The sequence below is a fragment of the Rattus rattus genome, chromosome 1 (assembly GCF_011064425.1).
Source record: "Rattus rattus isolate New Zealand chromosome 1, Rrattus_CSIRO_v1, whole genome shotgun sequence".
In the NCBI taxonomy this organism is placed as follows: domain Eukaryota; kingdom Metazoa; phylum Chordata; class Mammalia; order Rodentia; family Muridae; genus Rattus; species Rattus rattus.
Window position 1 is genome coordinate 261616381 of NC_046154.1, and position 24905 is coordinate 261641285.

Sequence of the window (24905 nt, forward strand, 5' to 3'; positions counted from 1 at the left end):
CCAGCTATTCTCTATGCATGGGTCCTTCCTGCCATCCCGAAGCCACAGAGTGCGCATGCCACATCTCAGACACTTTGAAGATGCAATCTGCTGAGTGCCCCAGGCACCTGTTGGCATGCTTTACAAAGAGGAGGGTGCGGGCCACTCCACCATTAAAGCACATTCTAGAGAGGCTTGGACAAGGCTAACCGCCCAAGCCCATAAAGTCCAATTGCCTCAACCACCTTCTTAGCCAAACCCCTGAGAACCTGCCATAAATAGGACCCCAGTACCTGGAAGAGCACATTGGAGCTTCCATCAGGACTCCGGAGCTCCCATCCAGAACTTTGCAGCCCATCTTCAGAAGCACAATGACCTGTGGATCAGGATTCTGTGGCCGCGCCTTCAGCTGCGCCTCAGCCTGTGGGCCCCGTCCCGGCCGCTGCTGCATCACTGCAGCTCCCTACAGGGGCATCTCCTGCTACCGCGGACTCACAGGGGGTTTCGGCAGCCGTAGTGTCTGTGGGGCCTTCCGCTCTGGCTCCTGTGGACGCAGCTTCGGTTACCGATCCGGAGGCATCTGTGGGCCCAGCCCCCCCTGCATCACCACCGTCTCTGTCAACGAGAGCCTGCTCACCCCCCTCAACCTGGAGATCGACCCCAATGCTCAGTGCGTGAAGCATGAGGAGAAGGAGCAGATCAAGTGCCTGAACAGCAGGTTCGCCGCCTTCATCGACAAGGTGGGTGTCCTGGACCAGCCCTTCCTGGAGCACAGCATGGCACAGCCAAGGCTGGGCACTGAGGGGAATGGGGAGCAGAAAGCCCTCTCATAATGAGCTCAAAAGACAGGATTCACAGGGCTCACTTATCAGTTCTGAGAAGCAGAGCTTATGGCCGAGAGAAGTGGCCAGGCTGTCCTGGGCACAAACTGACTACAGGGAGTCCCAAGGGCTGCAGGATGGAGCTTTGGGCAGCCCAAGAAGGGAGACTACACTTGGGCTGACAGGAAGGGTGCAGACTATTGGAGGAAGGGGCAGAGGCCTTCCTAGTGAGAGACTCCAAATGGCCTGTGACTCCATCGCCCTGGTAAGCCTGAAATGTGAATAGGAGTGCTCTGCTTATGGGGACTCCCACCTTCCTCGCTTCAGAGGAGAGCGTTGAGCCCAGCATAGGGCACTGAAGTGTTCACCTGGCTTCCTGAGTAGGCACTGACCCTATCCCTTGTGCTCTCTCCCCGTGGGAAAGACAGGCAAGGCCAAGAAAAGGGAATGGAGATTCAGGCTCCTTCCCAGAGCCCCTCTACTCCATCTCCACCATCATCCCAGACCTGACTCTGAACCCCTTCTCCCTCCATGGCAGGTACGCTTCCTGGAGCAGCAGAACAAGCTGCTGGAGACCAAGTGGCAGTTCTTCCAGAACCGCAAGTGCTGTGAGAGCAATGTGGAGCCTCTGTTCGAGGGCTACATCGAGACTCTGAGGCGGGAGGCTGAGTGTGTGGAGGCCGACAGCGGCAGGCTGGCTGCTGAGCTCAACCATGCTCAGGAGGCCATGGAGGGCTACAAGAAGAGGTGAGGGCTCTTGGGATTCAGTTTAGCTGGAAGCTCAGGGCACAGGAAGTAAAGTTGTTCCCAGGAACATGTATGGCCCACAGCAGAGGGCATTGCCAAATCCTGCCTGCCATCTATGGGGTTTCTGGGTAGGCAGTCACCTGAAGGGGCCCTGTGTTTGGTTAGGCTCTGTCTAGCTCAGCTGGAGACAGTCTAGCATCTAGGCCTGCTCACTTCTGGGGGAAGACACTCTAGGGCATTCTACCTGTTCCCATGAACTGTGGCAACCAAGTAAATACAGCCTTAGGCATTAGGAGAGCCAGGACCCAGTCTCACAAACTCCACAGACCTACGTTCCCAGTCCTGCATCTCTAGGGCTTTCAGCAGCTGGGATAAAACTGATAAGTGACACAACGCTAGATCTACATGGCCAAGAATACAGGATGTCCTCGAGGCTGACCCTCAAGCAGAATGCTCACAAGTCCCCTACAAGCCTTATACCCTAAACTCAAATGGACAGAGATCCCTAGATAACTCTAGACCCAACCAGAAAGTCCTTCACGGGGCTGGAAGGATCCGCTGGAAGGATTCTCCCTGCTCTCTGACATGGAATATGGGATTCAGAGACTAAGCCCTCCACCTGACCTCTCCTCTCTTCACGCCAGGTACGAGGAGGAAGTTTCTCTGAGAGCCACAGCTGAGAATGAGTTTGTGGCTCTGAAGAAGGTGAGTGACAGCTGTAGGAGGCAGAGCAACATGGACCCGCGAGGGGCACACTGTGCTTGCAGGGAAATGGTGCTAATGTCAGGGGTCCGGTGGGAACCTTTCCACGGAGGAGGGGGAATTCCCCAAAAGGCGACTCATGAATATCCTGTCAGGCCTGTGACAAAGGGCAAATTGCCTGGAATGTCTCGTGGCCCCAAGGCAGTGTGTGGCTACACTGACCTCTGCTGCCTTATCCTGCTTCAGAGGCTCTGTGACTGGAACCTGAGGAAACCACTGGGCTTCGTTCTCCCCACTGAACGATTGTATGGTCTGCTTCCTGCTCCACAAGTCAAACCACAGCGTCAGGACTCTGTTCAAGGCAACAGAGCCAGGGATCACTGTGGGGCAGGGCAAGATCCCTTAGCAGAACTGGAGCCCCTCTGGGAGGTTTCCAGTACAGAATCAAAATGAGAAAAAAAGGAAATAAGTGTTAGGACCAAGCTGGGAAGCAGGGAGAGTCTCCACAGAAAAAGAGCTGCCAAATGCATGCTGGGAAGGGAAGCAGAGACAGTTTGCACACACAAACACTGGGATCCTTCTCCCTGTGCTGCATAGGACAGATGAAAACAGGTTCACACCTCTCCCTCTCTCCCAGGATGTGGACTGTGCCTACCTGCGCAAGTCAGACCTGGAGGCCAACACAGAGGCGCTGACCCAGGAGATCGACTTCCTGAGGCGACTGTATGAGGAGGTGAGGGCAGCAGCCAGGCAGAAGCCCTACAAGTAGCCTGCAGACAGTCGTTGCATCACTGTGAAGTCCTGTGTGGGCCAGGGGAAGTCTGACGGGTTGGCACAGGGATGTGGGCTTAGACTGGATTTTTCAAGAAGCTTTTGACTGCTGTCTCCCTCCTCCTGCAGGAGACCCGCATCCTCCACGCCCACATCTCAGACACCTCCGTCATCGTCAAGATGGACAACAGCCGGGACCTGAACATGGACTGTGTCATTGCTGAGATCAAGGCTCAGTACGATGACATTGCCAGCCGCAGCCGCGCAGAGGCCGAGTCCTGGTACCGCACCAAGGTGAGGGGTCAGGACATCTGTCCTTAGATGAGACAGTGGGAAGGACTCCAGGATCTATCAGAACAGGCTTCTTCTTGCACACCAGGAATCACAAGAGGATGGCACACAGCTCTAGGCTGAGGAGGCAGCCCAGCCTGCCCACTGTGCATCTTGCACACTCGGTGGCAGTGTGCTCACTGGGTCACTGTCACAACCTGAGCCTCAAGGGTATCTCTGCTTCCCTCCTACCCCCAGTGTGAGGAGATAAAGGCCACAGTGATCCGACATGGAGAGACCCTGCGTCGCACCAGAGAGGAGATCAATGAGCTGAACAGAATCATCCAGAGGCTGACAGCCGAGATCGAGAACGCCAAGTGCCAGGTGTGTAAGGTTCAGCTGCTCTGAGACCAGAGAGGCTGGGTACCTACTCGGTGCCACACAGTCAGCTTGTGTCCTGCTTGGAGCTCACCATTTAGTCTTCCAACATTGGCACAGCTGGGTTTCCTGATCACGCTCACTCAGGTTGACCCACGGGAACAAGGCAAGAGGCTGCTTCTAGAATGTTCCCGACTGGTGGGAGAGACTGGATAATGTGCTGATAATGGACAGTGGGACCCAGAGACCCTTGGCTATCCCGTTCTCTTCTGTGTCCCCAGAACACCAAGCTGGAGGCTGCTGTGACCCAGTCTGAGCAGCAGGGAGAGGCCGCCCTCACCGATGCCCGCTGCAAGCTGGCTGAGCTGGAGGCTGCCCTGCAGAAGGCCAAGCAGGACATGGCCTGCCTGCTCAAGGAGTACCAGGAGGTGATGAACTCCAAGCTGGGGCTGGACATCGAGATCGCCACCTACAGGCGCCTGCTGGAGGGCGAAGAGCAGAGGTGGGTCCTTCCCAGAGGAATCAAACCCTGTTTTGCCCTTGGCCAATAGCCAGACTTTGGGGGCGAATGTTTAATAGGTTTCTTTAAGATTGTGTTTATAATGGACGGTGTTCTGACCAACTGTTGAGGGAAAATTCTGACTTGTGGAGCGAGTTTGGGGAGCGTGGCGGGGGGGTAGCAGTGTTTGCTACCGTGTTGGGTTTCATAAGTTCTTTCTTGTCTTCCCCCAGACTGTGTGAAGGTGTCGGAGCTGTGAATGTCTGTAAGTATTAGCAATTTGGTATGGACAGATTTACTGCCTGTGACAGCGGGCAGAGTGTGAAAGGAGTTTGGATGAGAACTAAATGCAAAACAGGAGCTGCCACATTATCGGCAGGGATTTGGGGTCAGACTAGAAGACTGTCTAGACTTTCATATCTATATGGAACCAGATGGTTCACGGGAAGGGGTCTGGCTTTTAATTCCAGGGATTCGGGGTCAGGGAACGGGGTTCTTAGGAAATCAGGAGGCTTTTCCAGCTATCGCCCGCAACCCCCGCCCCCGCCTCCACTCTGACTCATTCTTCTGGATCCGCAGGTGTCAGCAGCTCCCGCGGAGGAGTTGTGTGTGGGGACCTGTGCGTGTCAGGTTCCAGGCCGGTGACAGGCAGCGCCTGCAGCGCCCCCTGCAGCGGGAACTTGGCAGTGAACACAGGCCTGTGTGCACCCTGTGGCTCAGCTGTGTCCTGTGGCCGTAAATGTTAAAAACTGCCTTCACATCCCGGCCCCTTCATAGCATTTCATCCTGAGTCATCCCTGGCTGACCAATATTGGGACCTAGAAGAAGGGACTCAGCCACTCGCTCACTTTGAAATGACCCTCACTCTCGGCCCCTCTGGTCTCCCTGGAGGACCCCCTTTGCTCTCAGAAGCGAATACTGGCTTCTAGATGTCCCTTTGGAGCTTCAGGGTGGGGAGTCTGGGGGCGGGGCTAGAATACCACCTACTCTGCCTTAACCGTGAGCCGGCAGTTAGAGCCACAGTCCCCCTCCCCTCTCTAATCTCTGTCTTGATCTGTTTCCAATAAATTAATGTAGTCAACTCTGAACTTTGTCTTCGTCTCTGTCTGCCTTCTAAGGAGCCAGGGTTCAAATCTACATCACATGGAATCGAGAACGGAACTTCCAGGACCGGCTTTGTCCCTGGGCTCCCAGCAGTCTTAGACCTGTCTGAAGCCCACACTCTTGACCCTCCTGTGGTGCAGTTTTACCCACACAACCGTAAAAGTACATCTCGCGAGACAGAAAAAAACAGCGGGCAGAGATGAGCGATGGCTGGGGCGGGGCCTGTCTCTTAGTTGAGCGGTGCAGCCGCATTGTGGATCTTATGTTTTTCTCTCCTGCTCATTTCACTGAGCCGCCCACTGCCGTCCAGAAGGCAACCAGAGCTCTTTGTAATCTCTGGACAGTAAGCACCGCGTTCTCCAGCGCCTGAAGCTTAAGGAAACATCGCTCATGTCAGTGGGGAAGACTCACGCCTGAGTAATTTACTAAAGGCATGAACACACCAACATGATGTAAAGCTTCAAACCCCTTTGACTTGGCTTTCCTTTTCTTCCTTTGGGGTTTGGAGCCCTGCCCTAGCTGCTGCGTTGCCTCAGATACAGCACACAGCACAAGCGTGGAGGCTGCTCTGCCTCTCCACGGCTGAGTAAACACAGGCTGTGTGCTTGCTCTCTCTACACCTGTTTGCACAACTCTTTAGGACGAGGTTAACCACAGGGGCTCCCAACTCAGGTCGCATGAAAGAGGAAAGCAATTTCAGGACCTGCCACAAGCAACCACTACCCACATTTCTTAGGTATTGTTCTTTTGTAGGATATAAAGTAAGAATGTCCCCAGGAGTCAGGGCCACCAGCAGCCTCTCATTACACACATATTCATGAAAAGAGGTCACAAGCTTGGAGACAGATGTCCATACTCCTGCCTGGGGCCACCAAACTCCTTCACAGACCCTGCGAGGAGGAGCTGGAGCGTAGCAAATGCCTTGAGGCTTGCCCCTGAACATACATCTTACCACACGGTGCACCCCTAAACTTCCACTCTCAGCACACACACACACACACACACACACACACACACACACACACAGTGAAGACCACTGAGAGAGCAAAGCAGAATGGCCTGAGTAAGGGCTCATGTCTGACATAGAGTCAAGCCAGAGCCAGCCATCTCTGATAGACAGTGCTCCAGAGGGTTCCAGAGTGCGTGGCTCTTCTTGCTAACCCTCTCGGTAAGACAGAGCAAAGCTAAGAAGCAGGACCTATGTCCAGACTCTATGTCCTGAAGTCCCAGCCCTCTATGAAGGCTCCAGTCTGGACAGGCCACTTCTCTGCCACCTCCCTGTCAACCTCACTGTTGTCACAACCCAAGCTGGGCCTTGAGGGACTACTGGTCTACCTGCTGTCACTCCCTCACTTTGTCAGGCTCTGATCCGTTCTTTTCTCCCACCCATTCCAGCCACACAACTTCCACATTCTCTGAGCTTCAGGGATTTGTGAGGGCACGGTGAGCACAGAGTAGGGTTATGAGCAGACACCACAGTGATGGTTAATCTAGATCGTCAACCTAATTGAATCAGCTAAGAAACATGTTTCTGAGAGGATCTGTGAGGGTGTTTCATGGAAAGACTAGCTGTGAGGGAAGACCCTCCCCAGAGTGGGCAGCACTTTCTAGCAGTGACCCAGCTACAAAAGGGATCTGAGAGAGGTGATTCTGCTTCTGCCTGCTGCCTCTGTTCCTTGCTGGTGAGTGGATCTGGTCTGTTGTTTGCAATCTCTGCAATCACCCCTCGTATCTTCAGCCTTGCATCATAGGCTAGAGACCAGTGGTTCTCTGAGACTTCAAGTCCAGTGTGGGACAGCTGAGATGTGAAGCCTGGTGGATTCAGCAGGTGCCTGGTCCTCAGCCTAAGTGTTGGGCTCCCCAGCCACATTGCATGTGTAAGCCAATCTCCTTTGTTATATGTATGCACTCTCTGGGTTCTGCTCCTGTACAAAAGCTTGATTGATGTATCAGGTGTCCTGGTTAGGCAGGTGCCCCAGGACGACACTGGGAGTCAAATAGGAGTGGTGATAGTCTCAGGCTGCTGAGCGGCATTCTGGGAAGGGTTCCCTGGATAGGTTGGTTGCCTTTGTTGTTCTGACCCACCAGGTTTGTGTGCTGTTGCTCTAACTGCAGCCGAGGGAGCTCAGCTAGCCTTAGACTTTCCACATCTCTCTCTAAGGGTTGCCGATGCTCACAAAGGTTTGGGGATGCAGATTGGAGTAGAGTCCACAACTTTGCACGCACAAGGCCCTGGGTTCCGTCTCCAGCCACAATACTTTTAAATGACTTCAAGGGATCATGTAGGTTTGAGACATTCCAATTGGGGGAGGGGAGGGAGGAAGCACAAAATATTCCTGGTAGGTCAACTTAGACCATAATGTGTCAACCAACCAAAGCTACTTAAGTGGTAGGTCCTAAAGATGGGTAAACGATGACACAGTCACTGTCCTCAGGGTCTCAGATAGAGATGTGAACCCAGCTCAACATCTGGGACACCTGAGTGCTATGAAGTATGAGGCAGGAATGTAGTGAGCGTGTAGAGCCAACAGAAAACCATCTTTATGGGCGTGGGAGTTCCTAAGGAGTCTTCTTAGGGGCCTTCACTCAGGTGAGATAGATCCAAACAATTCCATGTGATCAGAGTGAAGTTTACTAAAGATTGGGGGGGGCCTGTAAGGATTGTGTGTGTGTGCATGCATGTGTGCATTTTGTGGTTTTTAAACTTGCATTCTTCAAAGAATATCATTTTTCCAACCAGGCTCAAAAAGTTAAAGTGTAAAGGTAAAGTTTAAATTTTAAGAAACACGTATGCTGGCTTACGTCTCCTACCTTACAGAATTTCCTCTTGTGGGAGCTAAAGACATGGTCCAGCAATTAAGAACACCTGAGTTCGGAAGTCCCACACCCGCGGATCCCGGCCCGCAGCAGCTCTCTGCTCCCAGAACCCGTGGGAGAGATACCTTACTGCCTGGTCGGGTGGGCACTCCTGAGGCTGCAGAGCGGAAGAGACCACCAACACTGCCCACCCCTGCCCACATTCTTTTCTCACAAGCAAACGACAGCAGACGTGATGTTGGCGGGACGGGAGGAGCAGCAGGAGCCCTGCCTGAGACACCGCCGGAACCTGAAGGAAACAGACCGGGTAAACAGTTCTCTGCACCCAAATCCCGTGGGAAGGAGAGCTAAACCTTCAGAGAGGCAGACACGCCTGCGAAACCAGAAGAGACTGCTCTCTGCACACATTACTGATTCCAGAGGAAAACACCGGAGGCCATCTGGAACCCTGGTGCACGGAGGCTCCCGGAAGAGGCTGCGCAGATCTTCCTGGTCGCTGCCACTGCGGAGAGCCCGTGGGCAGAACCCCGCGAGCGAACTTGAGCCTCGGGGCCACAGGTAAGACCAACTTTTCTGCTGCAAGTGACCTGCCTGGTGAACTCAAGGCACAGGTCCACAGGAACAGCTGAAGACCTGTAGAAAGGAAAAACTACACGCCCGAAAGCAGAACACTCTGTCCCCATAACTGACTGAAAGAGAGGGAAACAGGTCTACAGCACTCCTGACACACAGGCCTATAGGACAGTTTAGCCACTGTCAGAAATAGCAGAACAAAGTAACACTAGAGATAATTTGATGGCGAGAGGCAAGCGCAGGAACCCAAGCAACAGAAACCAAGACTACATGGCACCATCGGAGCCCAATTCTCCCATCAAAACAAACATGGAATATCCAAACACACCAGAAAAGCAAGATCTAGATTCAAAATCATATTTGATCATGATGCTGGAGAACTTCAAGAAAGACATGATGAACTCCCTTAGAGAACAAGTAGAAGCCTACAGAGAGGAATCGCAAAAATGCATGAAAGAATTCCAGGAAAACATAAATAAACAAGTAGAAGCCCATACAGAGGAGACACAAAAAACACTGAAAGAATTAAAGGAAAACACAATCAAACAGTGGAAGGAATTAAAAATGGAAATAGAAGCAATCAAGAAAGAACACATGGAAACAACCCTGGATATAGAAAACCAAAAGAAGAGACAAGGAGCTGTAGATACAAGCTTTACCAACAGAATACAAGAGATGGAAGAGAGAATCTCAGGAGCAGAAGATTCCATAGAAATCATTGACTCAACTGTCAAAGATAATGTAAAGCGGAAAAAGCTACTGGTCCAAAACATACAGGAAATCCAGGACTCAATGAGAAGATCAAACCTAAGGATAATAGGTATAGAAGAGAGTGAAGACTCCCAGCTCAAAGGACCAGTACATATCTTCAACAAAATCATAGAAGAAAACTTCCCTAACCTAAAAAAAGAGATACCCATAAGCATACAAGAAGCCTACAGAACTCCAAATAGATTGGACCAGAAAAGAAACACCTCCCGTCACATAATAGTCAAAACTCCAAACGCACAAAATAAGGAAAGAATATTAAAAGCAGTAAGGGAAAAAGGTCAAGTAACATATAAAGGCAGACCTATCAGAATCACACCAGACTTTTTCGCCAGAAACTATGAAGGCCAGAAGATCCTGGACTGATGTCATACAGACCCTAAGAGAACACAAATGCCAGCCCAGGCTACTGTATCCTGCAAAACTCTCAATTAACATAGATGGAGAAACCAAGATATTCCATGACAAAACCAAATTTACACAATATCTTTCTACAAATCCAGCACTACAAAGGATAATAAATGGTAAAGCCCAACATAAGGAGGCAAGCTATACCCAAGAAGAGGCAAGAAACTAATCGTTTTGGCAACAAAAAACAAAGAGAAGAAAAGCACACAAACATAACACATCCACGATGAATATAACAGGAAGCAATAATCACTATTCCTTAATATCTCTCAACATCAATGGCCTCAACTCCCCCAATAAAAAGACATAGATTAACAAACTGGATACGCAACGAGGACCCTGCATTCTGCTGCCTACAGGATACACACCTCAGAGACAAAGACAGACACTACCTCAGAGTGAAAGGCTGGAAAACAACTTTCCAGGCAAATGGTCGGAAGAAGCAAGCTGGAGTAGCCATTCTAATATCAAATAAAGTCAATTTTCAACTAAAAGTCATCAAAAAAGATAAGGAAGGACACTTTATATTTATCAAAGGAAAAATCCACCAAGATGAACTCTCAATCCTAAATATCTATGCCCCAAATACAAGGGCACCTACATACGTAAAAGAAACCTTACTAAAGCTCAAAACACACATTGCACCTCACACAATAATAGTAGGAGACTTCAACACCCCACTCTCATCAATGGACAGATCATGGAAACAGAAATTAAACAGAGACGAGACAGACTAAGAGAAGTCATGAGCCAAATGGACTTAACGGATATTTATAGAACGCTCTACCCTAATGCAAAAGGATATACCTTCTTCTCAGCTCCTCATGGTACTTTCTCCAAAATTGACCATATAATTGGTCAAAAAACGGGCCCCAACAGGTACAGAAAGATAGAAATAATCCCATGCGTAAGCTTATCGACCACCACGGCCTAAAGCTGGTCTTCAATAACAATAAGGGAAGAATGCCCACATATACGGGAAATTGAACAATGCTCTACTCAATGATAACCTGGTCAAGGAAGAAATAAAGAAAAAAATTAAAAACTTTTTAGAATTTAATGAAAATGAAGGTACAACATACCCAAACTTATGGGACACAATGAAAGCTGTGCTAAGAGAAAAACTCATAGCGCTGAGTGCCTGCAGAAAGAAACAGGAAAGAGCATATGTCAGCAGCTTGACAGCACACCTAAAAGCTCTAGAACAAAAAGAAGCAAATACACCCAGGAGGAGTAGAAGGCAGGAAATAATCAAACTCAGAGCCGAAATCAACCAAGTAGAAACAAAAAGGACCATAGAAAGAATCAACAGAACCAAAAGTTGGTTCTTTGAGAAAATCAACAAGATAGATAAACCCTTAGCCAGACTAACGAGAGGACACAGAGAGTGTGTCCAAATTAACAAAATCAGAAATGAAAAGGGAGACATAACTACAGATTCAGAGGAAATTCAAAATATCATCAGATCTTACTATAAAAGCCTATACTCAACAAAACTTGAAAATCTGCAGGAAATGGACAATTTCCTAGACAGATACCAGGTACCGAAGTTAAATCAGGAACAGATAAACCAGTTAAACAACCCCATAACTCCTAAGGAAATAGAAGCAGTCATTAAAGGTCTCCCAACCAAAAAGAGCCCAGGTCCAGACGGTTTAGTGCAGAATTCTATCAGACCTTCATAGAAGACCTCATACCAATATTATCCAAACTATTCCACAAAAATTGAAACAGATGGAGCACTACCTCCCCTTCTATGAAGCCACAATTTCTTATACCTAAACCACACAAAAGACCCAACAAAGAAAGAGAACTTCAGACCAATTTCCTTATGAACATCGACGAAAAATACTCAACAAAATTCTGGCAAACCAAATCCAAGAGCACATCAAAACAATCATCCACCATGATCAAGTAGGCTTCATCCCAGGCATGCAGGGATGGTTTAATATAACGGAAAACCATCAACGTGATCCATTATATAAACAAACTGAAAGAACAAAACCACATGATCATTTCATTAGATGCTGAGAAAGCATTTGACAAAATTCAACACCCCTTCATGATAAAAGTCCTGGAAAGAATAGGAATCCAAGGCCCATACCTAAACATAGTAAAAAGCCATATACAGCAAAACCAGTGGCTAACATTAAACTAAATGGAGAGAAACTTGAAGCAATCCCACTAAAATCAGGGACTAGACAAGGCTGCCCACTCTCTCCCTACTTATTCAATATATAGTTCTTGAAGTTCTAGCCAGAGCAATCAGACAACAAAAGGAGGTCAAGGGATACAGATCGAAAAGAAGAAGTCAAAATATCACTATTTGCAGATGATATGATAGTATATTTAAGTGATCCCAAAAAGTTCCAAGAGAACTACTAAAGCTGATAAACAACTTCAGCAAAGTGGCTGGGTATAAAATTAACTCAAATAAATCAGTAGCCTTCCTCTACACAAAAGAGAAACAAGTTTTAGAAAGAAATTAGGGAAACGAATCCCTTCATAATAGACCCAAATAATATAAAGTACCTCGGTGTGACTTTAACCAAGCAAGTAAAAGATTTGTACAACAAGAACTTCAAGACTTGAAGAAAGAAATTGAAGAAGACCTCAGAAGATGGAAAGATCTCCCATGCTCATGGATTGGCAGGATTAATATAGTAAAATGGCCATTCTGCCAAAAAAAAGCGATCTACAGATTCAATGCAATCCCCATCAAAATACCAATCCAATTCTTCAAAGAGTTAGACAGAACAATTTGCAAATTCATCTGGAATAACAAAAAACCCAGGATAGCTAAAACTATGCTCAACAATAAAAGGACTTCTGGGGGAATCGCTATCCCTGAACTCAAGCAGTATTACAGAGCAATTGTGATAAAAACTGCATGGTATTGGTACAGAGACAGGCAGATAGACCAATGGAACAGAATTGAAGACCCAGAAATGAACCCACACACCTATGGTCACTTGATTTTTGACAAAGGAGCCAAATCCATCCAATGGAAAAAGATAGCATTTTCAGCAAATGGTGCTGGTTCAACTGGAGGTCAACATGTAGAAGAATGCAGATCGATCCATGCTTATCACCCTGTACAAAGCTTAAGTCCAAGTGGATCAAGGACCTCCACATCAAACCAGACACACTCAAACTAATAGAAGAAAAAACTAGGGAAGCATCTGGAACACATGGGCACTGGAAAAATTTCCTGAACAAAACACCAATGGCTTATGCTCTAAGATCAAGAATGGCAAATGGGATCTCATAAAACTACAAAGCTTCTGTAAGGCAAAGGACACTGTGGTCAGGACAAAACGGCAACCAACAGATTGGGAAAAAGATCTTTACCAATCCTACAACAGATAGAGGCCTTATATCCAAAATATACAAAGAACTCAAAAAGTTAGACCGAGGGGAGACAAATAACCCTATTAAAAAATGGGGTTCAGAGCTAAACAAAGAATTCACAGCTGAGGAATGCCGAATGGCTGAGAAACACCTAAAGAAATGTTCAACATCTTTAGTCATCAGGGAAATGCAAATCAAAACAACCCTGAGATTTCACCTCACACCAGTGAGAATGGCTAAGATCAAAAACTCAGGTGACAGCAAATGCTGGCGAGGATGCGGAGAAAGAGGAACACTCCTCCATTGTTGGTGGGGTTGCAGACTGGTACAACCATTCTGGAAATCAGTCTGAGGTTTCTCAGAAAATTGGACATTGAACTGCCTGAGGATCCAGCTATACCTCTCTTGGGCATATACCCAAAAGATGCCCCAACATATAAAAAAAGACACGTGCTCCACTATGTTCATTGCAGCCTTATTTATAATAGCCAGAAGCTGGAAAGAACCCAGATGCCCTTCAACAGAGGAATGGATACAGAAAATGTGGTACATCTACACAATGGAATATTACTCAGCTATCAAAAACAACGATTTTATGAAATTCGTAGGCAAATGGTTGGAACTGGAAAATATCATTCTGAGTGAGCTAACCCAATCACAGAAAGACATACATGGTATGCACTCACTGATAAGTGGCTATTAGCCCAAATGCTTGAATTACCCTAGTGGCCTAGAACAAATGAAACTCAAGACGGATGATCAAAATGTGAAGGCTTCACTCCTTCTTTAAAAGGGAAACAAGAATACCCTTGGCAGGGAAGAGAGAGGCAAAGATTAAAACAGAGACTGAAGGAACACCCATTCAGAGCCTGCCCCACATGTGGCCCATACATATAGAGCCACCCAATTAGACAAGATGGATGAAGCAAAGAAGTGCAGACCGACAGGAGCCGGATGTAGATTCGAACCTGAGAGACACAGCCAGAATACAGCAAAGACAGAGGCGAATGCCAGCAGCAAACCACTGAACTGAGAACGGGACCCCCGTTGAAGGAATCAGAGAATGAACTGGAAGTGCTTGAAGGGGCTTGAGACTCCATATGTACAACAATGCCAAGCAACCAGAGCTTCCAGGGACTAAGCCACTACCTAAAGACTATACATGGACTGACCCTGGACTCTGACCTCATAGGTAGCAATGAATATCCTAGTAAGAGCACCAGTGGAAGGAGAAGCCCTGGGTCCTGCTAAGACTGAACCCCCCAGTGAACTAGACTGTCGGGGGGAGGGTGGGGAGGGGAACACCCATAAGGAAGGGGGGGGGAGAGAAGTGGATGTTTGCAAAATGTACATAAGAAATACTCAAGTTAATAAAAAAAAATACAAAAAAAAAAAAAAAAAAAAAAAAAAAAACACCTGAGTTCAGGACACAGCACCCATGTCAGGGGCTCACAACTGCCTGTGACTCCCATTCTAGGGGATCCAGTGCCCTCTTCTGGCTGTTTAGGGAACCTGCGGGTATGCTGCGAACATTCGCACAGACATACACCCATGCGCATGAAACTAAACAAATAAATCTTAAAAAAAAGTAAACAAAATTGTAAGGTCATTTGCAAAACGTTGCTCAAGTTTAGATTGAGACAAATGCCCATGAATTAGACTCAAAGCCACATGCTTGGTCCTTAACAAATTCGACCCATTCATTGTTATAACACTCAGATCACCTCTCAGAAAGGGTTCTGTTCTCCTTAGACTGTCTCCCCTGATCCAAGCAGTGTGTTAAATGCAGTCAGCCAGTTAAACATATAAGTTAAATCCTAGGGTAAGAGGTTTCCCCCCCTTCCCATGACCCCTAATGGCTTCCTCTCCTGCCTCACCCTTGTAATGAGAAGCAATGACTGAACTGGGGACAGCCCTGTTCCCCTCAGAAGTCACCTCGATTCAGAACAAATGACTCCTCATAAAGCCACCAGCTGAGTCTCCTCCATCCCATCTGGAATGTGGTCCATGGCTTGGGGAACCTCTTAGAGAATGTGTCCTAAACCACAGAGATCTGGTGACTCAAATAGCTCTAGTCTAGAAAAATACTCCAACCCGACCCCAGTCCCTCAGGATCTCCAGACAGACTCCAGGCAACCTGAAGCTTGGGGTCTGGAAAGGGAAAAATGTGGTCAGCCAGTCTCCGGGGAGCCAGGATGCAGGATGCTGGGCAGAAGTCCCGTCTGCTACCCCTGAGATTTTCTGCCTTCACTTCCCTCCGAGCCCCACTCCCTGACATACACTGAAACTGGAGTAGAAAAACTGATCCTGAAAATCATTCACTACCTCCCAGTAAAATGCAAGGGACATGGAACTGGACTCTGGAGACTCAGGTAGGAGAACGCCCTCAGGGGTCCTTGTGCTAGGGGAGCCAGTAAGAATATTTGGTTAGAGAAGGCCAGAGATCACCATGAGCCTGATGAGACACGTGACCAACAGCTAGCCACATTCCCATCCATTCCTTCTCTATGACATTGCCCTGTTTACCCAAGAAAGGAGGCTTTTGGACAGCTGCTCCTCGGGTGCTGGAACAAGGAAACTGCCGACACTCCGGCACTTAAGTGCCTTAAAAGGAGATGCTGGGCCTCTGGCTAATGACGCACCTGAGCCCCACCCAGAGATGTGGAGAGCAGGAACTATTGTTCCCAGGACACACTGATGACATAATCCTTTTCGCAATGGAAAAGAATGTGAACTCTCCAAACAGACCCTTGCTCTACCGCTCTACAAAGCCAGCCTTGCTCTGGTCACCCCACCCCAAGCCTTCAGGAAACTGTCCCCTTGTCCAAGTACAGCCTCCTTGGGGAAACTCAGACCAAACTATCCCTCATATATGGAGGTAGACATGAGGCCACTTCCCTGTGGCTTAATGTTTTCCTGCCCCACCACCTCTTCCTAAATTAGATCGTAGGCCTGGGCCACCCAGTTATGAGCCTGAGCCTGGCTTTGAGTGTATATCAAGGCAGCCGAGGTGGGCTTTCTCCCCATCCCCCACCCTTCTTTATTCTTATTTATATCTGTGCCTGTGTCCTGCCCCCAGAGAACAGGGCCAGAGTGTCTCTCTCACTGTCAAGTCCCTGGGGCTAGAACTATAGGAGACCTCATACCACCATTCGTGACTAGAGCTGGTGTCATGATGCATGCTTGTAGACAAGCACTTGGCTTGCTAAGGCAGGAGGATTTTGAGTTCAGTCCTGGGCTGCGTAGGAAGTTCCATGCCTGTCTGAGTTTCGAGGGAGGGCCTATCTCTACAATGGGGCTGGGAGGTTGGCCAGGGGCTGGGATGTAATCCAGCCACAGGATGCTTGCCTAGTTTGCCTCACATGTCCAAGGCACTGGGTTCCATCCTCGACTCCAAAACCAAGACTAACAGAGATCAGGTTAGTTGACTGTGGACCCAGACACTCAGTCTGTGGAATTTACCCAGTCTCTTGCTTTCTTCATACACCAAACCACCTGTCCCATCATATAAAGATCTGAGCTGTACAATAGCAAGTCACCCAAGACTAAGTCACCTAGCACCCACACACCACCATGTTCCTTCATGGTATTGGCTGGTTCTGTGAGTGGCCTGGAAGTCCGGTTCAGACAGGCTGGCTGCTTAACCACCACAGAATGTTTTATTAAAGGGCAAGCCTGGCGGGGGGGGGGGGCGGCGGAGGTTGGGGCAAGAATAGAACCAGTCAGAGGAGCAGGATGCAAGGTTCAGGTAGCCACAGGCCTTGTCTACAGGACGACACCGGAGTCCCGTCTAGTTCCAGGTGAGGTGCAAAAGGGGGAAGGGAGAAGAGGGCCAGCTCTGTGGGCAAGGAAATCTGAGACAAGAGGCAGAAGCGCCAGTTTCTAGTCTTCTCCGGAGGGAGGGGTTCAACATTCGCGGGCGCCAAGGCAGCCAAAGCCTCCAACACAGCCCGCGGAGCTGCAGAGAGAGCAGCCACCACCAGGGGCGCTCATGTCCAGGCCACAGGAACCGACACCGGGTGCCCTTAGGGCAGAGGTCAGGCCGGGACTGACATCACTGCTGGGAGCTGCACAGAGGAGAGAATTTAGATCAGTGAGAGGATTCAGAGAATACTTCCCGTCCCAAGGCTGCCAGGGAGGCCCATAGACTTCTTCAAGAGAGATAGACCCTCCTCAGCGCCAGAGTAATGCTCTCTGCCCCAAGTCCCAGACAAGGTCTGTGGCAAGAGGAATCCACCTACCAGGTTCCCCAATACAGAAACTGACTCCCACACTCCCAGATCAGATAGAGCCGTCCAGCCGCAGGCTCCTTGGGCCCGGCCTGACTCCTACCACCGTCTCCTTGACTTGATAGACAAATGGCTCTGCTGTTTGACTCTGACTCAGCCCACACCCAGAAGTTGGGCTTCCCCCATAGTCCTCTCCCAGAACACACACAGGGAATCATTCCCTGAGAAGAAACAGTCCCCCCACAACTGTGACCTGAATAGAGGGACAGATAAAACTACTCAGGGTACTGAGGGAATGGGGGTGGGGGGAGTTGGGGATGACGAGATTTCATATCTTACCCAAGTCACTTACCCACACTCCCTGCCTCAAGTCTCAGACCAAGCCTGTGGCAAAAAGAAGCAATAGCTACATCAATCCACCTACCAGTTTCCTCTGACTCCCACACTCCCAAGTCAGACAGCCTTCCAGCCTGCAGGCTCCTTGGGCCTGGCCTGGCTTTACCATTTCCTTGATTTGATGGACAAACAGCTCTGCCGTCTGACACTACCTCAGCCCACACCCAGCCCTGGGTGTTTTTGTTCAAGGAGCTATAAAGGTGTGGGAAGACTGACTGCAGGAGAGCCAAGGCCGGATACCCACCCCCTCACCTCATGAGACCTCACCTCCGCTCCTCACCCTCCAGCAGCCTGCGGTAGGTGGCGATCTCAAAGTCCAGGCCCAATTTGACGATCATAAGCTCCTGGTACTCACGTAGCTGCCGGGCCATGTCCTGCCTGGCCCGCTGCAGGGCAGCCTCCAGCCAAGCCAGTTTACCCTTAGCACTGCCTGAGGCCACATCCTTCATGGCCTCCAAGTCTTTGGTTTTCTGTAGCTCACACGGCTGGAAATGAAGCAAAGAGCATAGATTAATAGATAGATAGATAGATAGATAGATAGATAGATAGATAGATAGATAGATAGATAGATAGATGGGTGGATAGATGGATAGATAGATAGATAGATAGATAGATAGATGATAGTTGGATGGATAGGTGGGTGGGTGAATAGATGGATAGATAGATAGATAGATAGGTAGATAGATAGATGATGGCTAGCTAGTTAGATAGATGATTGATAGATAGATAGATAGATAGATAGATAGATAGATAGATAGATGATAGGTAGTAGATGATAGATAGATAGATAGATAGATAGGTAGATAGATAGATGATGGCTAGCTAGTTAGATAGATGATTGATAGATAGATAGATAGATAGATAGATAGATAGATAGATAGATAGATAATAGTTGGATGGATGGGTGGGTGGGTGGATAGATGGATAGATAGATAGATAGGTATAGATATAAATGTAGATAGATGTAGATATAGATGTAGATATATATATATATATAGGTATATAGATATATATATATATATATAGATTGATATAGAGATAGATACATAGATAGATATAGATAGATAGATAGATAGATAGACAGACAGACAGATAGGTAGAGATAGATAGCCAGCCTCGTCCTCATTCCTCCTGCCTCAGGGACCTAACCATTACTGAAAAGCCTGGAGCAGTGTGGAGGAAGTGGAGGCCTGCTCTGAAATTTATCCACTTGTTTGAGTATCTCTAGAGCAGTGGTTCTCAACCTTCCTAACGCTGCGACCCTTTAACACAGGTCCGTGAGTTGTGGTGAGCCCCCAAACATAGAATTATTTTATGCATTACAATCCACAAAAGGAGGGCACATCTGTGGTGCAGATCTGGAGGCTGAAGACACAGGCTTCTGACCCAGATCTTGACATGGGATGACATACATTTTTGATCTAGATCTTGAGGTATCATAGACATTAAAAGCTTAGGCCCAGGCAAGGTAGTACAAGCATTTAATCCCGGGAGACTGAGGCAGGCAGATCTCTGAGTTCAAGGTCAACCTGGTACAAGGCAAGTTCTAAATCCAGGCATGGTGGTCCACACCTTTAATCTGGGCCACACCTTCTGCTGGAGGCCTACATAAGGACATTGGAAGAAGGAAGACTCGAGGTTGGGGATTTAGCTCAGTGGTAGAGCGCTTGCCTAGGAAGCGCAAGGCCCTCAGCTCCAAAAAAAAAAAAAAAAAAAAAGAAGGAAGACTCACTTTGCTTGCTTGCACTTGCTTGCCAGCACATCTGAACCTACTTGAGGATTCCAGCTTCTGCGGAAGACCAGCTGAAACAACCACCCTCATGGGACTGAGCAGCTTCTGGATTCTTGGGCTTCCCATCCACAGCTGCCCATTGTTGGGTTAGTTGGGCTACAGACTGCAAATCATTCCAATACCTTCCCTTAATCTACAGAAAGGCATTCCATAAGCTCTATGACTCCAGAGAACCCCAACTAACACACCTGTAACTCACACTCCCCCCCCTCCCTAAACTCACTCCATAGCACAGGGTGGCCTGGAACCTGAGATCTTCTGAGTGCTGGATGTGTGTTTCATGTGTTTAAAGGAAAAAAACGGAAAACTTGGTAAATCTTGTCATTTCTGACTGTGAGCTCAGGATTGATATGAAGGCAAAACAGCAAAAAAGGGTACGTTAAAAAAAATATACAAAGACGTATAAAAGGACATATGTATTGATCTACATCCTCTCTGCTAATTATCTCTCTACCTCAAACAGAGCCCAGGCCAAGGGAAGCGAGAGCTACGCCTGTAGTCAACGCCCACGCGAACAATCGCACACACACTCACACACATCACCTCTTCCAAAGGATGAGGGGGTCTAGAAAGGTGTCACAGGTAACGGCACCCCACCCCACCCCACCCCCACCCCCACCGCCTCACCTGACTCCGAGTACCACCGGCCTCCATCTTCAACTGCTGGATCGCCTGGTTGAGTCTGTTCAGAGTCTCCTTGCTGTGCCTAGGGGTCTGCACGCATTTCTGCACAGTGGCTTTCGTCTCCTCACACTGGATGGGGAGAGAAGACAAGGATAAAACAGAACCCAAACGCCCACCCAGACCTGGTGTCCCAGCCAGGTCCTCTTTAAACATCCAGTTCACTGCCCTTGTTACTGAGAGAAGTCAGCGTATCCCACAGCCAGACCTGCAGATAGCAAACCGAGCCTGGTGCACAGTCCCGGGATGGGAGTCTGTCCAGGGGCTTTGGGGGCTGGGCAATCCAGGATTCATCTCAAGAACAGGAAGAGGTAACCTCTGGGGAGTCAAACATTGAAACTTACCACATATAGCTATCGTTTGGGGAAATCCAGTGGTGATTCTTTTTTAAAGATTATATATGTGTATATATATATATGTGTGTGTGTGTGTGTGTGTGTGTGTGTGTGTTATGTGTATATGTGTAGATATACTATATATATATATATTTATATTTATATCTCGACTACAAATGGTTGTGAGCTACCATGTGGTTGCTGGGATTTGAACTCAAGACCTCTGGAAGAGCAGTCAGTGCCCCCTAACCACTGACCCATCTCTCCAGCCCATCCAGTGGCGATTCTTAATGTTAAAAACTTTACATTTTTATTTGTGTGTGTGTGTGTGTGTGTGTGTGTGTGTGTGTGTGTGTGTGTATAGATACAAGCATGCCATGGTGAGTGAGCATGTGACAGGGACAACTTGTGGAAGTCAGTTCTCCCCTTGACTTGGGAACAAGATGTAGAACTCTCAGCTCCTCCAGCGACATGACTGGATGCTGCCAGGCCTGCCATGATGATAATGGACTTGAACCTCTGAACCGGTAAGCCAGCCCCGAAGCAACCCATAAGAGTTGCTTTGGTCATGGTGTCTCTTCTCAGTAGTGGAAACCCTAACTAAGACACTCCACATGAGTCCTTGGCAGTAAGTGTCTTTACCTGCTGAGGCAGCTCAGGAACCCTCAAAATGTTTTTAAATACAGCGTCAAAATAGATAGCCAAGGCCGACCTGGAGCTCAGTGTCCCCTCACACCTCAGTTTTATACGTACGGGGACTGCGAGAAGGAATTGCCAAGTCTGTTTGAAAAGGACTTTAAAAGCCCAGGTGTAGGGAGCCGGGGTGTATGTAGCTCAGGAGAGAAGCTTACCAACTCTGCCCATTTGATTTTTGTACTAAAGTGACATGTGACATCACTAGACATGTGAACACATGTCCATAACTTAATGAGCACTGTTGATCAGAATTCAGTGATATTGGTCCACTCCTGCCTCAAGCCCAAGGCTACTGCAGTACACAGTAGTGGAGAGTGCAGTCCCTAATGGATGAGGTCAGTGTCTGGCCACATGTGTGACACCTGAGCAGTCAGTGAATGGAAACAGTGGCACTAGATCACCATCTCAACTGGAACCCCGCCACCTCCTGTGAAGCAGGCCCAAAGTTAGACCTTTCACCTGCAAGCAAATAGGAACCCAAAGGAGAGGGAGACTGTCAGCCCGAGCCAGGCTGAGTTTCAGGAGTGTGTGTGTGTGTGTGTGTGTGTGTGTGTGTGTGTGTGTGTGTGTGTGTGTTTTCTGTCCATCTGCCTGCCTGTGTCTGTCTATGTGGACACTAAAGGTCAGTTTTGAATGTCGTTCTTTAGGACAGCTGACAACATTAGTTCTGTGTGTGTATGTGTGTGTGCATGTGTGCGTGTGTGTGTATCCGTGTGTGTGTGTGTATCCGTGTGTGTGTGTGTGTATCTGTGTGTGTGTGTGTATCTGTGTATGTGTGTGTATCCGTGTGTGTGTGTATCCATGTGTGTGTGTATCCGTGTGTGTGTATCCATGTGTGTGTGTGTGTGGTGTGTGTGTGTGGGTGTGTGTGTGTGTAAGTGTGGTGTGTGTGTGTGTAAGTTTGTGTGGAAGCCAGAGGTCAGTTTTGAATGTCATTCTCTAAGACAGCTGTCCACATTAGCTCTGTGTGTCTGTATGTGTCTATGTGTGTCTGTGTAAGTCTGTGTGGAGGCCAGAGGTCAGTTTGAATGTTCTCCCTAGGACAGCTGTCCACATTAGCTCTGTGTGTGTGTGTGTGTGTGTGTGTGTGTGTGTGTGTGTGTGTGTGTGTGTGTGTGTGTGTAAGTCTGTGTGTGTGACTATGTAAGTCTGTATGTGTGTCTGTGTGGAGGTCAGAGGTCAGTTTTGAATGTTTCTCCTAGGAAACATTAGCTGTGTGTGTGTTTCTCACCTTGTTTTTTGAGACAGGGTCTTGCTAGAGTCTAGGTTTTGTCAATTAGGCTAGGCTAGTTAGGCAGAGCGCCCCAGGGATCCCCCTGCCTCTGCCTTACCAGCTCTAAGATTATAAGCACACACCAGATTTTGACTTGGGTTCTAGGGGTCAAATTAGAGTCCTCAAGCTTCTGGAACAAGCATCTGCTTTATGGACTGAGATCTCTCCCTCGGCTGCCCATATCGTGCGGTAAGCCCAGGCCACTGGCTCTGCACTCTGCAGGACAGAGGAAACACCCATGCCTTCATCCTAACCAGCAGCTTCATCCACTGTGCACTGTTCACACCAACACAGTGCAAATTTCACAGGCAGGATAAGGGGGAACAGACACAGGGTCAAAATGTAAAATAGCGTCTCCCACAAGTGTCTCTTGTACCCCTTCCTGTCAAGTGTGCCCATGGTAAGTGGAATACAGCAGACAGCTTGTGGCTGATGGCACTTGGAGCACCTGGTAGAGTCCAAGAGCCTCAACCCATGTGACTAATGAGCCATGGGCAAGTCTCACCATGGTAAAGGGCCGCCCGATGCCTCCAAACCTCTCGAGTACCACAGCCTAGCTCCAGCCTAAGGTGCTCACAAAATCCTCATCTGTCTCCTGTCTGCTCTGTGACCTCACTTGGTTACAGTTGCAAGGTTCCAATTGGAATTTTTAGAGACAGAGGATGGAAGGAGCTGGCGCTGTGAGTCCAGGCAGGAAGGAGGAAGGCTTCCTCCCTGGGACCCAGTTGGCATTGTTGTGTGACTGTCTTAGTCAGGGTTTCTATTCCTGCACAAACATCATGAACAAGAAGCAAGTTGGGGAGGAAAGGGTTTATTCAGCTTACACTTCCACATTGCTGTTCGTCACCAAAGGATATCAGGACTGGAACTCACACAGGGCATGAACTTGGAGGCAGGAGCTGATGCAGAGGCCATGGAGGGATGTTACTCACTGGCTTGCTTCCCCTGGCTTGCTCAGCTTGCTCTCTTATAGAACCCAGGACCACCAGCCTAGGGATGGCATCACCCACAATGGGCTAGGACCTCCCCCTCTTGATCACTAATTGAGAAAATGCCTTACAGCTGAATCTCATGAAGGCATTTCCACAACTGAGGCTCCTTTTCTGTGAAAACTCCAGCTTGTGTCAAGTTGACACACAAAACCAGCCAGTACAATTGACCCCTTGTCAACTTGACACACAAACACATCGCTTTAAGCCTCAACCTTTACTTTCTTATTCATCCCCAAGATCTAAATAACTTTGAGTTCCACAGTCTTTACATATTAAAAATTCAATCCATTTAAAGTATCCAATACCTTTGAAAATTCAAAGTCTTTTTTAAAATTCAACTGTGGACTCCACTAAAATACTTCTTACTTCAGGAGGGAAAAATATCAGGGCACAGTCAAAAGCGAAATCAAACTAACTGTCTAATGTCTGGGATCCATTCAAGATCTCCTGGGCTCATCCAAGGGCTTGGGTCACTTCTCCAGCTCTGCCCTTTGTAGCACACACGTTGTTTTCTAGGCTCCAGCTGCTGTACTCCACTGCTGCTGCTGCTCTTGGTGGTCATCTCATGGTACTGGCATCTCCAAAACACTGCTGTCTTCCACTGCATCTAGGCTTCACCAATAACCTCTCACAGTCTCTCTAAATGGTGCCAAGTCTCAACTCCTTTGCATGGCCCCTTCAGTCCTGGGCCATCAGTTGCAACTGAGGCTGCACCTTCACCAATGGCCTTCCATGGCCTCTCACAGTGCCCAGCCTCAGCTGCTCTTCATGACCCCTTCATGCCTTCAAAACCAGTACCACCTGGGTGACTCTTACACATTACCAAGTCCAGCCACACGCAGCACAAGGTACAACCTTGGCTATCTCTGGAACACACCCTCTTTGTGCTCTCAAACACTTTCCAGAAGATTTCACCTCAATGATGCTTGTCTCTTCTTAATCACCAACTAATTTCTTAGCTCCAGCTGACCAGCATCAATAGTCCCAGTAACTCAAAGGTTCACTTTAGTAGTTCTGGTATCTTGTTAATCACAGCTGATTCTTGTTAATCACAGCTAACCAAAACCACAGAATCTTCACAATCATAAAAAAACATGGCCCTGATAAGAGTCTTTAATCTTCCCTCTGAAATTTCTCAAGCCAGGCCTATCATCGTCTGCACTGTTCTCAACATTATCTTCCAAGCTCCTACAGAGCTCTTAACATCCCAATAGCTCTTCTAACTCAAAGTTACAAAGTCCTTCCACAGTCCTCCCCAAAACATGGTCAAGTTGTCACAGGAACACCCCACTTCTGGTACCAATTTGTCTTAGTCAGGGTTTC

At 48.2% G+C, this 24905-nt stretch overlaps 2 protein-coding genes across 2 annotated transcripts; one reads left to right on the top strand and one right to left on the bottom strand.

Moving 5' to 3' along the window:
• The first annotated feature begins 350 nt into the window (after nt 1–350).
• On the top strand, nt 351–5096 carry LOC116890211 (keratin, type II cuticular Hb1). Its single transcript, XM_032890948.1, has 9 exons — nt 351–719; nt 1339–1547; nt 2192–2252; nt 2887–2982; nt 3150–3314; nt 3549–3674; nt 3950–4170; nt 4401–4432; nt 4747–5096. The coding sequence occupies exons 1-9, from the start codon at nt 351–353 to the stop codon at nt 4911–4913; spliced, it is 1446 nt and encodes a 481-aa protein (XP_032746839.1). The 3' UTR covers nt 4914–5096.
• Nucleotides 5097–16828: 11732 nt separating this feature from the next.
• On the bottom strand, nt 16829–23125 carry LOC116890213 (keratin, type II cuticular Hb1-like). The gene is made up of 5 exons (XM_032890949.1): nt 23096–23125; nt 20233–20358; nt 18081–18298; nt 17770–17801; nt 16829–17255 (listed from the first exon to the last, which is right to left on the bottom strand). Exons 1-5 carry the CDS (start codon nt 23096–23098, stop codon nt 17095–17097), a joined length of 540 nt encoding a protein of 179 aa, XP_032746840.1. The 5' UTR covers nt 23099–23125; the 3' UTR covers nt 16829–17094.
• Between the last annotated feature and the right edge of the window lie 1780 nt (nt 23126–24905).

Excerpts from the sequence above, each read along its gene's own strand:
- LOC116890213 (XM_032890949.1), bottom strand. Across the intron at positions 18,299-20,232 it reads CCGGTGGTACTCGGAGTCAG|CCGTGTGAGCTACAGAAAAC; the intron begins GTGAGGCGGTGG and ends CTTCATTTCCAG. Across the intron at positions 17,802-18,080 it reads CTGGAGGGTGAGGAGCGGAG|GCTTGGTCTGAGACTTGAGG; the intron begins GTGAGGTCTCAT and ends TTTTTGCCACAG.
- LOC116890211 (XM_032890948.1), top strand. The coding sequence starts at position 351 with ATGACCTGTGGATCAGGATTCTGTGGCCGCGCCTTCAGCTGCGCCTCA. Across the intron at positions 720-1,338 it reads TCGCCGCCTTCATCGACAAG|GTACGCTTCCTGGAGCAGCA; the intron begins GTGGGTGTCCTG and ends CCTCCATGGCAG. Across the intron at positions 3,315-3,548 it reads AGTCCTGGTACCGCACCAAG|TGTGAGGAGATAAAGGCCAC; the intron begins GTGAGGGGTCAG and ends TCCTACCCCCAG.